Raw genomic sequence first — 15,065 nt, forward strand, 5'->3', positions numbered from 1 at the left:
CCTTCCCCCCCCCCCACCACACACACGTCCCCCATCGCCAAGGCGCTACGCCTAGCCGGAGAGAGCGTCCCCTAAGCAAAAAAGAGCAATCACCGTCCATGAGAAAAAGAAGAAGACGAAGGAGAGCGAAAAAGAGGACTTTTCTTTTTGTTTGTTCTCCTTCCTTCTCTTTCTATTTCCTTTGCAGTTCAGCCAACGTGAGGTTTGCAAATTTCTCGTAGTCCCGCAACGTGCGGCGCAGCGGAAAACGCGCTGCCGACAAAGGCAGCGTGTCCGGCGTGGCGGGCGCGCTCGCCGGGCCGAGTGGGGTGCCCGCGGTGCGATGTGCCTCCATTAACGCCCACAGCTTCTCCTCCCCAATGCTCTTTGCCGTCTTCATCGCCGCTGACAGCAGCTTCTCTGCTTCATCGTTTCCACCCTTCGTGAGACCACACATGGGCGCGCTGCCCGCGTTGCCTGTCTTCACCGCTGGTGCTGCTGTCGGAGCGTCATCGCCAGCTACGACCGCCTCCGTAATGCCAAATATGTTCCACCCACGCGTCCACAGCGCGGCGGTGAGGTACAAGTCCAACGCCCCGCTATCCAGGTAATGCAGGGACGGGTCTAGTGGTGCCGCCTCGGGCGTTTCTGCATAGCGCAGCGTCGTGCCCCCGCCCCCGCCCCCCCTCCTCTCGTCGAGCTGCGCGGTCCGTGCGTCGGCCCGCGTGCGCAGGCGACCCTCCGGGGCGATGTCAAAGAATGCCTCCGCTGGACCAAAGAGGAGGTCGGCAGAGGCGGCAGACTGCAGCACGTACGGAGTTGTGGTCCCTGCCGCAGCAGCAGCAGCGCCACCAGCGGGGGTTTCACCGTCCACCAAGGTGGGTGGGTGCGCCGGCACAGCACTACTACCGCGCAGCTGACCAGCGTTCTGCGACGACGCGAACCAACTCGCCACGGTCGCCCTTTCCTCCTCCTCGCCGACTGCAATTTTATTGGTTTCATCTAACAGCGGGGTCTCGCTCGGGTCGAGGTAGCGCATGTCTGCGAGGCACCGACTCGTGTGGTTGTGCACCAGCAGTGCGGTGTCGTACCACGGGACGGTGCTCGCGGGGTTCCTGCCGCACATCACCGTCGCGGCAGCAGCAGCAGCAGCTATGATTGGTTTTCCCGCCAAGCCGCCCGCCGGATTCTTCGCCGCCTTCGACGACGCGCTGATCAGAATCGGTGCGGCGTCTGTCGCGTGCGTCAGCCGCTCCGCCAGTGCCCGCAGCGCAGCGCGGTGGTGCATGATCCAGCAATACTCGAACGCCCGCTTGACCAATGCGCCGTGTTCGTTCGAGTAATACGGAAGCGGAGTAGTGGCGGTGCCGCAAGCCACCAGTCCAGCACCGACGCCGGTCCCTGTCCCACCTGCGGCGGTGGCCTCACCCGTCGTACTGGCTGCGCCGCCGTTATGCGTCATGAACAATGCCGTGTCGGTGATTGGCTCCTTCGGCAGCGGGCCCCGCTTCGGCGTGAGAATGAGAATCTGGTAGACTTCCGCCTCGGTCAGGCTGGTGGTGAGGACCGGCTGGCTAGTGGCGGTCACCGCCCCGGTGCCGTGCAGCTGCGCCGTGTCTGCCTCCTCGTTCGCTGCTGCTGTCGTCGCCGCGGTCACCGCCACCGAAGTCAAGTTGAGGTGCTCCGCGGCAGCCGTGAAGTCCCCCAGCACTTCCCGCAATACGGACTCCCGAAACACATCCCGCATCGGCGGCGTTTGAGGCGGCGTCGTCGGCGGCGTCGTGGACGTGGCCGTGCCGTTGGAGAGCTCACGCCACGCACGCAACGCGTCCACGAGCGTCGGCCACAACCAGCGCGGCGTCACGAGCCAGAGCGCCAGCGCCGACTCCCCGCGCGCCTCGGCCAGCCAGGCAGCCACACCGTCGGGAAATGCTTGAAGGAGGCGTCTGCCGGTCCAGTCCAGCGCTGGCGCATTCGTCACCCCTGCCCGGTCCTTCTGGGCACCGGCGCCGTGCGCTACCGTGCTGCTGCGGCCGGTGTTCTTCGCCGCGCCATCGGTCAGCGAGGAGAAGAGCAGGTACGGCTGCTGCGTCCACGCCTTCATCACGGCGGCGGCCAGCGCGTGCGGCACCACCGCCGGGGTCGGGCGGCTGCTCAGGACGGCGCGCTCGCGCTGGGGGGTGCGCAAATACAGCAGGCGCAGCTTCAAGTCCCAGTTGGGCAGCGCGACAGAGCCCGGCCGGAGAAAAAGCACGTACGACTCCCCGCGATACAGCTGCAGCGCCGCGTATCGGCCCACGTGCGGTAGCGCAAGAGGAGAAGAGGACGAAAGGGTTGCCTTGGCACCGGCGCCTTTCACTGCCGGTGTTGTTGCCAAGGTCGTCAACGGTACCAGCACACGGCGCTGTCGCAAGTTGTCCTTCCAGCTAAACCCGTACGATGCGTCCTCCCACCCAGAACGGAAGTTTGGTGGCTCGCAGGTGAGGCGGTCGTACCGCCGCGACGGCACTGAGCCGGCCTTCACGCGCTCCTCCGCCGTGATGGGGCGACGCACATCGGCTGGGTAGGCGAGATGCACATCGGCTGCGCTTTGCACCCCACTCACTACGACTACATCGATCGTGCCCACCGTCACGCTGATGCCACGGTGGGCTTGGCGGAAGACGGACTCCACCGTCACGGCACACCGCGCCGCCGTGCGGATAATTTCGCGGTACCCGTCGCCGTCCAACGCGGCGCCCGCGTCATCGGCGCCGTCCAACGGGTTGTGCAGCGCATCGGCCGCCTCTGCAGCTGCCGCGCCAGCGTCCGCTGTCGTGGGCGGGCGGTTGGCGGACTTTGCGAGAGGTGCGGTCGCGCGAGCGGCGATGGCGTCTACGATATCGGGTGTTATGTCACTCAGCGCAAATGGGATGGCGACAAAGACGCTGCCCTCGGCGCCGTAGCCACGCCGGGCCGCGTGGGACGCGTCATAGAAGGTGGGGGAAGGTCGATTGTGCGTCGCGTAACCGTCATCGTTCATGCGCTTTTCTACAGCTGCCGCTAAGTGGTCAAGCCCGCGTGAGTTCTGGGGGTCGTAGTACGCGGACAGCACCCGCAGCGGCGTCAGTGCCGCACCCGACTGCGTCGGCGCAATGTAGCGCTCCACGTAGCTCTCCTGCTCCGCTTGGATGACGGCCGGGTCATCGAGTAGGTCCGTGTCATCACCTATGAAGGGCATCTCACTCACACCCTCGAGCAGCAGTTCCTTTGGAACATCTGACATCCCTTCAGCGGTCTTGTTGTGTGCGGCGTTCCCTTCCACTAATGACCGGTTCACGCGGATCCGGTGGGCGGCCGTGTAGAGACGTAGGAGTCCCACGAGGTCATCAAGGCTCTCCGACAACGACGCCACACCTGCCCCGGCGGTCACCGCTACGCCGCCGTCTCCCCCCGCCGCGGGTGTTGCTGCTGCTGATGTCTCACCTTCCCCCGGTGGGGTAGTCTGCCTCTTCGCGCCTAGTAGGTCTATTTGCTCCGTTGCACTGCTTGGACTCAACGAAGAGCTGTACATCCGGTAGCTGAAGAAGCCAACAAGACCGAAGAGAAGAAGAGCCGTAACGGTTAGAACGCGACGGGCAGCGCGATTGGTGCGTGAGCGCCGCCCCGGTAGTAACTGCGAGACCTTCGACCGCATTGTGCAACTCCCCTCCCCCCTCAAAAGTAGAATCACGTCTATCAAAACAGCCAAGCAAACAATAATAATGATTCTTCTTAAAAACACACTCTTGGATGAAGGTATCTACACAAGGGAAAATATTTTAAGAAGGCAGCGGGGGAACGAGCGTGGTGCTGCGTCCAAAGAACACCCGCCTTCCTCTCCAAATAAGAAAGCAGAGAATATATATATGTATATCACCAATTAGAGTGCGTAAACCAACGCAAGGGAGTGGAGTGAGCGGTTTGTTTGTTTTAACGTCTCCCTCCTGTGAGGCCAACGACAGAGGAAAAGAATGAGCTTCAATTGAAAGAGATAAATGGAGTTTTTTGCGAAACGGTGGAGGAGGTGTGAACTACATATATATCAACGTTTGAAATCCATGAAGAAGGAGTCCGTGCCAGCGGCATGAGGAGGAAAACGGAGAGGGAGCGGGGAAGGAAGGAAGGTAACGATACGACAGAAACCCCAAAAAAGAAAGAAAGAAAAACTCTGGTGCACACGTAAACAGTAAGGGGAGACGCCTCCTTCGACCAAAACAAAAAAGGAGAGAAAGAAAAAGATGAATCGCAGAGTGGTGTTCATGAAAAGAAAGACGCCATCTTGTTTTCTGCAGAGGTGGCATGCTAGGGCAGCACACTCGCTTCCGCAAACACACACATACACACGCACAGAGACACATATAGAGCAAAAAAAACCGTTGCGATGTCCAATTTATGCCTAGACAGACTTCGCCACATGACGGTGTACAAGGCGCCATCACAACAAGTCTCACTGGTACGTCCTTATATGCTTCTATCCGTTGCACCTTCTCCTTTGAGCTTGATGGCTCCGCTTTTTTTTTTCGCGAAGACTCGAAAAGCTCTGATGTCCTTGAGCGACGGCGTAATTTGCTCTCCTTCCCATTCCCTTCCCTTCCTCTCCTTCTTTTTCTCAAAGAAACGGTAATGGATTTCATTATGTATGATGATTCTTAACATATATTTCCCTTGTCAATGAACTATCGAAAAGACCAACCATCCAAATACTAATAATAATAACAAAGCACAAACAGAACTGGAGGAAGAGAAGAGAAGAAAAGAAAATCAAAATCAAAATCAAGAACAGAAATGGCAAACCACGCATCTCTACGAGACAGTTTCTGTTCTTTTCTCTTGCGTGGTTCACGGGCGAGTTCATCACGAGTAAAAAGAAATAAAAAGGCGAGCCGGAGATGCGAGAGCACGAGAAGGAGTTTCCACGCTACACACACGAACACACACACAAGAGACGGCTGAGGAAAAAAAGAAGGGCGCAGCACAAAAATGACTTCTTCACAAAACCCAAAGAGCAACGCAGCGTGTAAGGCAAAGCGAAAAGCAGAGAAGAAGAACCAAAAAAAAAACTGGCGTGCCTTGTTGAGGCTCACACTTCAACTATGCACAGATATGAATGTTCATTTGCTCATCTTATTAATGTATACCCCCCCCCCTCTCCCCTCTTCCTTACAGCAACGGAACATCTCCCTGCGTCTGTGCGCGTTTGCGCTTGCCTGCCACGGCAGTAGGCCATCAGCAACAGCCATTGCCGCCGCCGCCGTTCGCGGCATCTCTGCTCGTGCTACTCACCCCACCACCCACGCTTGTGCTGGCCGTCTGCATCGCTGACGGGGTGAGAAGAAAGGGTGACCGCACCACCCCACCAAACTGGCCAGCCGCGCCAGACTCAACATGTCCATCTTGTCCGTCGGTTGCCCCGCCAGCCCCACCGGCGCGGGACGGCGAGGACGCTGTTGCGCCGTCATCGCCGTCTTTGTTGTTGCCGCCGCTCATCGCCTGCTCAGGGGTCGGCAAGGCCGACGCGACCTGGCGGAACATCTGCTTTATATTTGTCCCGTGCTTCGCGCTAACCTCCGTGAAGAGGACGTTGCACTCTGTTGCCTTCTTCAGCGCCTCCTCCACGCTCACCTCTCGCTTTTCGGAGGCCATGTCAACCTTGTTCCCCACCAGCATAATCACCACGTCCGCGCCACTCTCCGTGCGGACCTCGTCAATCCACTTGAAGGCGTTGAAAAATGAGGAACGCGCCGTGATGTCGTACACCACCACCGTCGCCGCGCTGTTCCGGATGTAACTCGGGATGAGGGAGTGAAAGCGCTCCTGCCCGGCCGTGTCCCACAGATGCAGCCGCACATCGCGATCGTCCTCGAGGTGGACTGTTTTGCTAAAGAAGTCGATGCCGATGGTGGGCTGGTACTGCTGGTCGAAGGTGTCATACATAAATCGCGCAATAATGCTGGTCTTGCCGACAGACTGGTCGCCGAGGAGAACGAGCTTGTGCTTGACCGTGGTAGGCGGCGCTACCGTCTTCGCCTCCCTTGAAAGACCAGAAGACGACATCGTTCTTTTTTGAGGAGGGAGAGGAGAGGCGTGGAAGAGAGGAAGAGTGAAGAAGCTTCCACCGCAAAAACTCTTTCAGTGGTGTGTGTGTGTGTGTGTCTATACCTATGGATCTTACAAAGTAGAAGAGAACAGTGCCTTTTTTTCTTTAACGAAGCACGCACCCTTGTCCTAGCCACCCTCCTAGCACTGTCCAGTACCCGCTGCCCTTTTTGCGCCGCAGGCCACAACGAGTAGCGGTGCCCCTGAGGAGCAGCAGAAACAACAGAAACAATAACAAATGATAATTATTATTATTATTAGGGTTGGAAAGGGGCCGACGACAGTCGAGCTCGACGGTCCTCTGGCGAAGGCAAATCGGCACTAACGTCGCAAACACGGGTAAAGAAAACCCTCAACGATTTCCAAAATGAAGAAGCAAGGCGGAAAGCGCTAAGAGCGAAGACCGCCCTCTCCTCTCCACACACGATCAAAGTCAAGAGTAGATTCGTATGATGGGCGAGTGGTAAGTGCGTGTGTGTGTCCGTAAACGCCGCACGGAATTCAAAAGAAACACACCAGCACGGAAAGTAGAGGAGAATAATTGTTTATGTTTGTAGGATGAGACGGAGAAGGGGGAGAGATAAAAGTTATTAGAAAGAAACGAGGTAGAAGAACGGCGTTTTGTTTTTCCCTCTCCCTTAACTTCTATGTTCGGTATGGGATAAACCACCGACCCTCACGATCACTCGGGGTCATTTACAACAACATTAGTTTTCGCAAGATAGCAACATATCATATTGATTTATTTATTAGCATCTTTTTCACCTGGAACGGGAACCAAGACGAACGCAGTGGCACACTTCAAAACAAGATTAGTCCGCCCTCAAAGCGGGGTGGAGTGAACCTGGGTGGGCGGGAAAACGAACAGAAGAGAGAACAAGGAGGAAGTCGAAGACTGTCCGTGGAAAAGGAGAAGAAAATAGAAAGAAAACCCCGAAGATGATATTCACTTAGATTCCATTCAAACCATACTTCACATTCAATCATTCCTTTCGCAAGCTCCCAAAATAACGAAGCGTTAAAGAAACACAAAAAGCCGGGAAGAGAGAGGAGAGGGAGAGAAGCGACGGAAGAGGTGCGTATATATTTGGTGCTTCACGAAACGCACCCGGTATCGACACGTATGGGAGACGAGCGGGGCTCGGACAAGACACTCGTCGCGGCAACAACAGCACCGAAAGACCAACTTTTGAAGGATCCGCGTCCGCGCGTACATCTGCCCTACGGCAGCCCGGGCACCGCCGCCCGCAGCGGACGCCTCCGCCGACACACCCCGCACCGCGTGGCGGCAGGCACCACACGCACGCACAAACCTCCGGCACCCGTACATCGTGGAGGTGGCGCGCATGCTCTTCATGAGCACTGTGTGGACGATTTCTGGTGGAAGAAGGAGAAGGAGAGAAGGAGAGAAGGGGAGAGGGGAACGGTACGAGGAGGAAAGGTAGAAGGCCGACAAGTGTTTCCATACGCATCAGAACTGCAGTCACTCACAGAAACTCATCGAACTCTTCAAGCCACTGGTGCCTGCCCATGGGACAGGCACAACCATCTGCATTTTTCGTCTTGCTGGAGCTACGGGTTGCGGACAAAGCGGGCAGGAAGAAACGCGCCTCACTTGCCTGTCGTGTGCCGTCTCACGCCGTTCACGCTGGCGGCCCGGCAACGCTACATTCCTTTCACTTCGCTTTTCTCTTATGGTTGTTAAGTCTCGAACCCCCACGGGATCGAGCGGTACAGTTTGAAGAAACAATCCATCGGTGAAGCTGCATAATCCAGCTTGCTTGACAGAAAGAAAGCAGGAAGAATAATTGTAGTTTAAGTAAACCCTCAGTAAGCTATTGAGGGGGGAGGGGGGCCGGCGTATGTAGGCGAGTAACCTCTCAACCTACCATTGACCCGGCGCTCTTAACTCCATACGTCGCAAACCTCCTTTACAATGCTTTTGGAGTACGACCAGCTCCAATTGCCAACTCTCTTTAAATCTTTTCTCCATTGTTGAATTAATTGCTGGGCGTCGAAAGACCCTACAAGCCTGTCACGCCCATCCCCAAACAACACAAAAACGGTTCTTTGAACCCTTTAAGAAAGAAAATGAGAGTTTTGAATCGCGCACAATAAAGTACAAATATTTTCTCAGAAGACGACAAAAGAAACAATTGGGACCACGCGCACCCCTCGGCTTCCGCTGGGTTTGGGTGGGTGGGTCGATAACAATCTATGCGGAGTATTATTTGGACACCGTAGAACTCCACGTCGTTAGCTACAATCTTCACTACGACGTATGTGCAAGAGCATTAGGACGCGGGAAAACAAAGAACGACATAACGGTGGCGAGAATCTTTCGCCTCCTTCACTCCTACGGCAAGCGGATACCAGATGGCGCGCTGCTTTTGTTCTCCTTACCCAATATTATGATTCAGAAGGTATCAACAAAAAACAACACAAAAACACTCAACAAGCGGCAGAATTCCTCGCCGATCTACCTCCAAAGCGGGGCGGGGCGGAGCGAGGCGCGGGTGCACGGCACCAGCGAGAGAAGAGCGATTCGAAAGCCGAGAGCGACCTGAAAACGATACCGCGAAAACAGGAGGGAAACCCAATAAGAAGCAAAGAAACACTTACAAAACAAAAAGTACCTTCCACCCATTCACCGCAGCCAGTCCAGCGCACAATCATTCCCCCGCTGCACCTCTGAAAACCGCTTCGGCCTGCACAGCGATAACACCACAGCAGCAACATCACCGAGATAAAGAGAGAGGCATCAACACAGCAGACGTCGACACCATAAGCAACAAAACGGCAAAACCTTCGAACGCGCAGAACATCAAATACGCAGATTAAACTCTAGCGCTTGCTGGCCTAAACTGGCCGTGTTGGTATAAACCGAAGTCGCTCGCGAACGCACACGCAGCCCAGCCCTCACGCTGCATCACCGCCTCCACGCCCACCGAGTGCACCGGCGCATCGCCCCAGCGGTGCTGAAAGTACCCCGAGCGCCAGTCGCGGTCGATGTCGCGCGCCTTCAGCTTCATGTCGGGGTCCGCGCCCACACGCCCGTTCAGCCGACGGCCCAGGCACGGCGAGCTCGACCCGTTCGTGGCCGGCGCACCGGGGGACGCGCTCTCCGATGCTCGGAGGAGGAGATACACAGGGGTCGCGTACACGGAGGCGTTCCCACCGACCACCACACCCTCCGCGTCGTCGGGACGCAGCAGCTTGAGCGTGTAGTCGAAGCTCGCCGCCTCCCGCGCAGGCCCCGTGACGTCGTCGTAGTCGCGATTGTCAACGAAATCCACCAGTGACGTGTACAGAGGGTGGGCCTTGAGGGCGAACGTGCCCAGCTCGAAGTTGTTGAAGTACATCCTGCGGTTGTACGTGGACTGTGTCGCGAAGCCCGCGGGCAGCGGCGTATACGAAGCACTCACGGGGCTCTCCTCTGCCCGCAGTGGCCCCGAAGCAGCTCTGCGGCCATCCGGCGGCTCCTCAGTAAAAAACTGTGTGCGCAGCACGTCCTTCTCCGCGGCGGAAAGCGCAGCGCTGCTGTGCTCCGGGAACACGTTCGGCCACGGCCACGTCGGTGGCAGCGGCGGCAGCTCCTCCCTCGCCGCGGCGGATACCAGCGTCACCATGCTCGACGCCGCTGGATCACCCAGCCGGCCCCAGCCACGCACCTCCCCTGCACCGCCCGTCGCATTCACGCCAGCCAGCGCGCGCTCCACGCCCCCGATGCTCGTCCGGTTGCCGATCCACTCCGCAATCGCACTCCCCAGGTGCTCCGTCACGAATTTCTCGTCCAAAACAATGGCGTTGTACCCGTACGCGCACCGCTGCGCCATCATCGTCGCAAACGGGTCGCATGCCACGGGGCGGTGCAGGAAGGAGTCCGTGTCGAGGCGCAGGTAGTACGCGTAGCGAAAACGCCACGGCGGCAGCGCAGCCACCTCGCGCAAGCCCTCCGCGGAACCCGTCGAGATCCGCAGCGACGGCAGCCGCCACACAAGCTGGGCCCAGAACCGACACATCTGCCGATATCCGCGGCGGTGCCCGTACCGCGAGCTACGGCCCTTCGCCCATACCGACACGTCATCCTCCGTCACACCGCACGGCAGCGTAGAGAAGAGCGGCCCGACGTTCTCGAAGGTCACGTACGGCGCCGACGGCACGCGCGATGCAACGTCTTCGAACCAGCTCCGCGCCGCCGCCTGCTGCGCACGCAGCACCCGCAGCTTGTCCGCAGCGTCCACCAGCACCGGCGGCGGCGGCGGAATACGAACGTGCTGCGTCGCCTGGGTCGGCGCCGTCGCGTCGGGTGGCTGCCAAGAATGAAGGATCGTGTACACGTCCGAGTGCCGATACACGTCCGTCAGCGACCACGCAGGCGACGGCATCTTCATCTCGTAGAACACGTGCACCGGGTAGTGCGGGTAGATTTGAAGCAGGTGCTTCTCCAGCAGCGGCAGCGCGTGCAGCATGAATTCGTTGCGACGCCTCGGGCCTCTCTCCGCCGCACCAGCGAGAAAGAGAATGACAGCCGACGGGGGGCTTGCCGGGTCGACGGCGCCCCTCGGAGTGGTGCGGCGGAAGCGCTCCTCCTGGGCGCGGGCGTGCGCATGAAAACGATCCGCGTCCGTCGCCCTGCCCATCCTCAGCGTCTGCACCCGCCACTCGCGCGCCTCCGCCGGCAGGCCCGGCGTGTAGTCGTAGTACAGCTCCGCCACCGCACCGCCGTCCACGCCCACCCGGCCGTGCTCATACAGGAACCGCACCCGACTGCGCTCATCAGGCGGCACACCGACTGTCATCGCGGGCCGGCTGTCCGCCGCGGTGCCCACGTCCGCGCACGGCATGCGGTTCTGGCGGCGTGCCAGGCACCCCGGCGGCGTTGGCGCCGCCCTGCTCGCGTTCGCAAAGGCGGCCCACAGCGAGTCGAAGATGGCGTCCGTCGTCGACGGAGAGGCGCCGGCGTCATGCCGAGGTGCGGCGAGGGTCGGCACCCCGTGCGTGCACCGCAGCAGCGCGGAGCTTGCCACCTCCAGCGTGCACGCACCCACCGCCACGCCGTCCCTCGCGATGCGGGACAACATCGCGTCCGAGATCAAGGAGTCGATGCGCCTTGGCGCGTACTCGCCAAGCATGGGCGGCGTGGGGCAGTCCATCTTGCCCTGCAGGCTCGCCACCCGTGCTCTTGCGGCACGCATCTCGTTCGGGTGTCGCTGAGCATACAACGAAGCAAGAAGGGACACCGTACGCTCCTCGACGTACGCGTGGATCGTCTGTGCGCGGGTGGAGAAGACGCCCACGGCCGGCGTGTGGCCCAGCGGCCCAGACTCTCGACGTTTCACTATCCGCACCACGTCGTCTGCGACTTTAGCCGGGTAGGCAACGCGAAGCTCAATGCGCAGGGCGGTGTAGGGGTCGTTGCTGAGAGTGTTGGCCACCCAGATCAGATCGACCAATGCGGCGAGGCAGAGAAGCAGGAACGACCCCGAGGCAGCAAAGGCAGCGCGACGCCGGCATCGGTGAACGGGGTCGGAGCGGCGAGGGGCGCGGGGCTGCGGTGGCTCCGGCGAAGAGGGCCGCGGCGACCGGCACCCGTGGCGCACGCAGTGAAGCAAACGCAGGCAGCCGAGCTTCGTGGCGCGCACGGCACAGGCGCAGCTGCCCAGCAGCACGCCGAGGTGACGGCGGCGCATGCGGGTCTTGTTGGGGGGAAGTTGCGACAGGTCGGAACAACAGCGGTGGTGCGCTTTGGACACACTCTGCGCGGCGGCCGTGCCAGTCGATAACAACCACGAAGGACACCACCGATGCGTGACCGTGCGCAGCAGCTGGAGGCACGTCACCGGCAGAAGCGAGCGATACGCATCCCGCTCGGTGCCGTCGTGCTCCGTGGGCACGTCTGCAATCTCCGCTTTGCTGGAGTTCTCCGCCTCGTTGCTACCGTTGTCGCAGCTGAGTCGACGCAGTAGCGTGGCGTCATTGTCCGGTACATCTTCGGCGTTGCTCGGCAAGGCACCGTGCATGTTTACCTTCGCCGGCTTCATTGTCTCTTCAGCCCTTGGCTGCTGCGGTTGTGCTTGCGGGGACTCTTTGAGCAGTTCACCGCACGGCGAGCTATACCGCTAGTGTTCTATGGTGTCACTTGTGGAGATGAAGAAGCAAAGGAAACAGAAAAGGAAAATTGATTTTCGATGGCCTCTTCTGGCGTGCGGATGCGTTAACGATGTTTGCCCGACACCGTAGTGCCGTCCTCCCCGGGTGAGGGCGTATTTTCTCCACAACACCGAGTTCACCACCTACTTAGTTTGTGTTTTCCCGTCGAATGTATCCAAATGAAGTGGCTGACGCCTTTCCAAAGTCCGCCGCCAACTACGCGGCACGGAAAGACGGAAGAAAACAGAAGCTGTCCGGCGCTTTAGTCGGCAGCAGAAACGGGGAGACAACCGCGGCACAGAGAAGGGGGAGAGACGAACCGCCTTCCGCTGCCGAGAGTGGCCAGCAGGGCTGCCTGTTCCGGTGTGCTTATGTGGTGCTTCCGCTGCGTAATACCAACTACGCACGCGCACTGAGCCCACCATGGAACGAAGCGGCAGCCTATCCTTATCCGGCTCAACGCGCGGTGGGGTGGGTGGCCTTCGAGGGAAGAAAAAATGGAGAACTGGATGTATTGTTTTATGCGGAGAAAGCAAAGTTAGACGAACACACAGGCCGTGCGAAAAGCATGTCTGCTGAGGGGCGAAAGAAGGAGGAAGGGGGAAGGGGGAGGGAGAAGAGGGAGAAGAGGGAAATGACAGAGGAAAGTGTGTGGAATCGCGGTTGCGGGCCGCCCCGACAGCGAAATCAGAAAGTTGGCAATCACAACACGGTGCTCTCCTCCGCCTCCGTGCGCGTGGCAGGACCTCCTCCGCAACAGAAAACCGGAGAGGAGAGAGATCACGAAACGATCCGCCATTTTGGCGTTTCGCACCCACAGACGACGCTGAAGCAGCTGGACAACGTGGCTCCGCAGCGAAAACACCACCGCCACACCTCAGCCGCGCCGTGCTCTCAGCTGCGAGCCGTACGGGACGGGGAGAGGGACGGGGAGAGGCGCAGTGGCGCGTGCTGCCCCTCACACCGCCACCGCAGCACAACAAAGCACGGCGACTCACACCACCGTTGTTGACACGCCGCGGGCGTCCCACCGCTTCTTCATTCTTCTCGCATTTTACTCCTTCTTACGTAGTTACGCCACCTCGTCGGCACCCATGCACACCGAAGGCACACACACAAGTCCCACAGTCAGCCTCAGCCGTACCGCACGCCGCGCTAGTGCCGCTTGCCTTTCCTTCCTTTGTTCACCTGCCGGTTGCTGCTCCGCGGCGGTGGCGGCGGATGGGGCGGCGAGCTCGCCTGCCCGGCCTTTCCCCCGGCCCCGCTCTCCGTATGCAACGCGGCGGGGGGGAGCGCGGCCGCCGCGGTGGCCGAGGCAGCAGACACAGACGCCGGCACCGACACACGCGTGCACGCGGACACAAAGTCTCCCACGAGGGCCTCGACCAGCCTAATCTGGCCCTGATGCTCCACACGCGTCGTCAGCGTGGTGCGGCCGTCGGTCGCCTTCAGCGCGAATATCTTACGTGTTTTGTAGGGTCGGAGGTGCAGCATGAGGCGGGTGCGCTTGATGCCACCGGGTTGCTGATGCATGCTGCGCGCCGCCTGCGCAAACTCCCTCCACTCAACGCGCATCTCCGCAACCGTCAGGCAGCAAAACGCCGTAGAAGCGAATGGGGGGAGGCGAAAACAAAGAACGCAGCAGCAGAACGAAGGAACAGCGCACAGGCACCTCTGACCACAGGGAACTGCGATGGCCAAGACAGGACGCAACGCGCATGAGGAGTTGTGTGCGTGTGCCCAATGGAAGCACAACGGGTTCGGGTGGTAACGCGCACAGCACCACGCGGCCGCACAGGAGAGCATGTGGAAAAGCAAATACAAGAAACACAAGAGAGAACGGGCGGAAGGACAGGAGGGAGTTACGAAGCGGGGGAGGAGCCGCAAAGCAGACCCACACGATTATGTCGGGCGTGTGCATGTGTGGGCGTGCACCGTGCACTCTTCGCTCTGATGCGGTGCCCAACTGTCGCCCACCTCACGTCCACACAGGCGCCAAGCAACACACATTTAGGGGCGCCGTGAGGTCGGCACAACGCGAGCCGCACGAGGGCCGCACGGCACATGACTGCACACACACCTTGCCAGTCATTGGGCTTCCCATCCGTGTCGTTGAGGCCACCATCCAGTTGACACCGTTAGACATGTAAAAAAAAAAAAGCACCTGCACTGTGAGCATCGCACACACCAGGGACACACACTCTAGGGTGCAAACACTGTCCCCCTCCACCACCACCACACCCTTCAGCTGCCCGGACGCTTGCCCATGTCTTCCCGCTGCCACCGCTCCACATTCTGGCGGAAGTCGACAACGAACTCGTCAAACTCGTGTCGTCGCGCGTCCTTCTTCATCATCACGCTCTCGTACAGGTGCGTCTTGCACGCAAACACCTCAATCACCAGCCCCAACGAGAACCCCAGCAGGAAGATGCCAGACATGCGCACCGGAAACGGCAGTCGCGCCCGGTACGCGCGGAAGAAACGGCTCGTCGCCGTACCCTCGCGCAGGAAAGGATCGCGCCTCGTCTGCGACCGCGCGTACATCTGCCCTACGGCAGCCCGGGCACCGCCGCCCGCAGCGGACGCCTCCGCCGACACACCCCGCACCGCGTGGCGGCAGGCACCACACGCACGCACAAACCTCCGGCACCCGTACATCGTGGAGGTGGCGCGCATGCTCTTCATGAGCACTGTGTGGACGATTTCTGGTGGAAGAAGGAGAAGGAGAGAAGGAGAGAAGGGGAGAGGGGAACGGTACGAGGAGGAAAGGTAGAAGGCCGACAAGTGTTTCCATACGCATCAGAACTGCAGTCACT

The 15,065-nt window shown here is 59.7% G+C and overlaps 6 protein-coding genes across 8 annotated transcripts; all 6 read right to left on the bottom strand.

The window, feature by feature from the left end:
* Positions 1-172: 172 nt before the first annotated feature.
* Positions 173-4,204, bottom strand: ABB37_08900 (hypothetical protein; the record flags this gene model as incomplete). Its single annotated transcript, XM_015808057.1, has 1 exon — positions 173-4,204. The coding sequence occupies exon 1, from the start codon at positions 3,653-3,655 to the stop codon at positions 173-175; it is 3,483 nt and encodes a 1,160-aa protein (XP_015653342.1). The 5' UTR covers positions 3,656-4,204.
* A 1,022-nt stretch (positions 4,205-5,226) lies between these two features.
* On the bottom strand, positions 5,227-6,512 carry ABB37_08901 (small GTP binding protein rab6-like protein; the record flags this gene model as incomplete). Of its 2 annotated transcripts, none has more annotated exons than XM_015808059.1 (1): positions 5,227-6,512. In XM_015808059.1, the coding sequence occupies exon 1, from the start codon at positions 6,052-6,054 to the stop codon at positions 5,227-5,229; it is 828 nt and encodes a 275-aa protein (XP_015653344.1). In that variant the 5' UTR covers positions 6,055-6,512. The 2 variants fall into 2 exon arrangements, with proteins under 2 accessions (XP_015653344.1, XP_015653343.1); XM_015808058.1 differs by having other exon boundaries at positions 5,227-6,059.
* A 602-nt stretch (positions 6,513-7,114) lies between these two features.
* Positions 7,115-7,474, bottom strand: ABB37_08902 (hypothetical protein; the record flags this gene model as incomplete). The annotated part of the gene is made up of 1 exon (XM_015808060.1): positions 7,115-7,474. The coding sequence occupies exon 1, from the start codon at positions 7,451-7,453 to the stop codon at positions 7,115-7,117; it is 339 nt and encodes a 112-aa protein (XP_015653345.1). The 5' UTR covers positions 7,454-7,474.
* A 1,459-nt stretch (positions 7,475-8,933) lies between these two features.
* On the bottom strand, positions 8,934-12,825 carry ABB37_08903 (putative glycosyltransferase family 15; the record flags this gene model as incomplete). Of its 2 annotated transcripts, none has more annotated exons than XM_015808062.1 (1): positions 8,934-12,825. In XM_015808062.1, exon 1 carries the CDS (start codon positions 12,138-12,140, stop codon positions 8,934-8,936), a length of 3,207 nt encoding a protein of 1,068 aa, XP_015653347.1. In that variant the 5' UTR covers positions 12,141-12,825. The 2 variants fall into 2 exon arrangements, with proteins under 2 accessions (XP_015653347.1, XP_015653346.1); XM_015808061.1 differs by having other exon boundaries at positions 8,934-12,238.
* Positions 12,826-13,404: 579 nt separating this feature from the next.
* Positions 13,405-14,055, bottom strand: ABB37_08904 (hypothetical protein; the record flags this gene model as incomplete). Its single annotated transcript, XM_015808063.1, has 1 exon — positions 13,405-14,055. Exon 1 carries the CDS (start codon positions 13,822-13,824, stop codon positions 13,405-13,407), a length of 420 nt encoding a protein of 139 aa, XP_015653348.1. The 5' UTR covers positions 13,825-14,055.
* A 438-nt stretch (positions 14,056-14,493) lies between these two features.
* Positions 14,494-14,955, bottom strand: ABB37_08905 (putative mitochondrial hypothetical protein; the record flags this gene model as incomplete). Its single annotated transcript, XM_015808064.1, has 1 exon — positions 14,494-14,955. The coding sequence occupies exon 1, from the start codon at positions 14,932-14,934 to the stop codon at positions 14,494-14,496; it is 441 nt and encodes a 146-aa protein (XP_015653349.1). The 5' UTR covers positions 14,935-14,955.
* Positions 14,956-15,065: the final 110 nt, after the last annotated feature.

This window comes from Leptomonas pyrrhocoris, assembly GCF_001293395.1.
Source record: "Leptomonas pyrrhocoris isolate H10 chromosome Unknown, whole genome shotgun sequence".
Lineage (NCBI taxonomy): Eukaryota > Euglenozoa > Kinetoplastea > Trypanosomatida > Trypanosomatidae > Leptomonas > Leptomonas pyrrhocoris.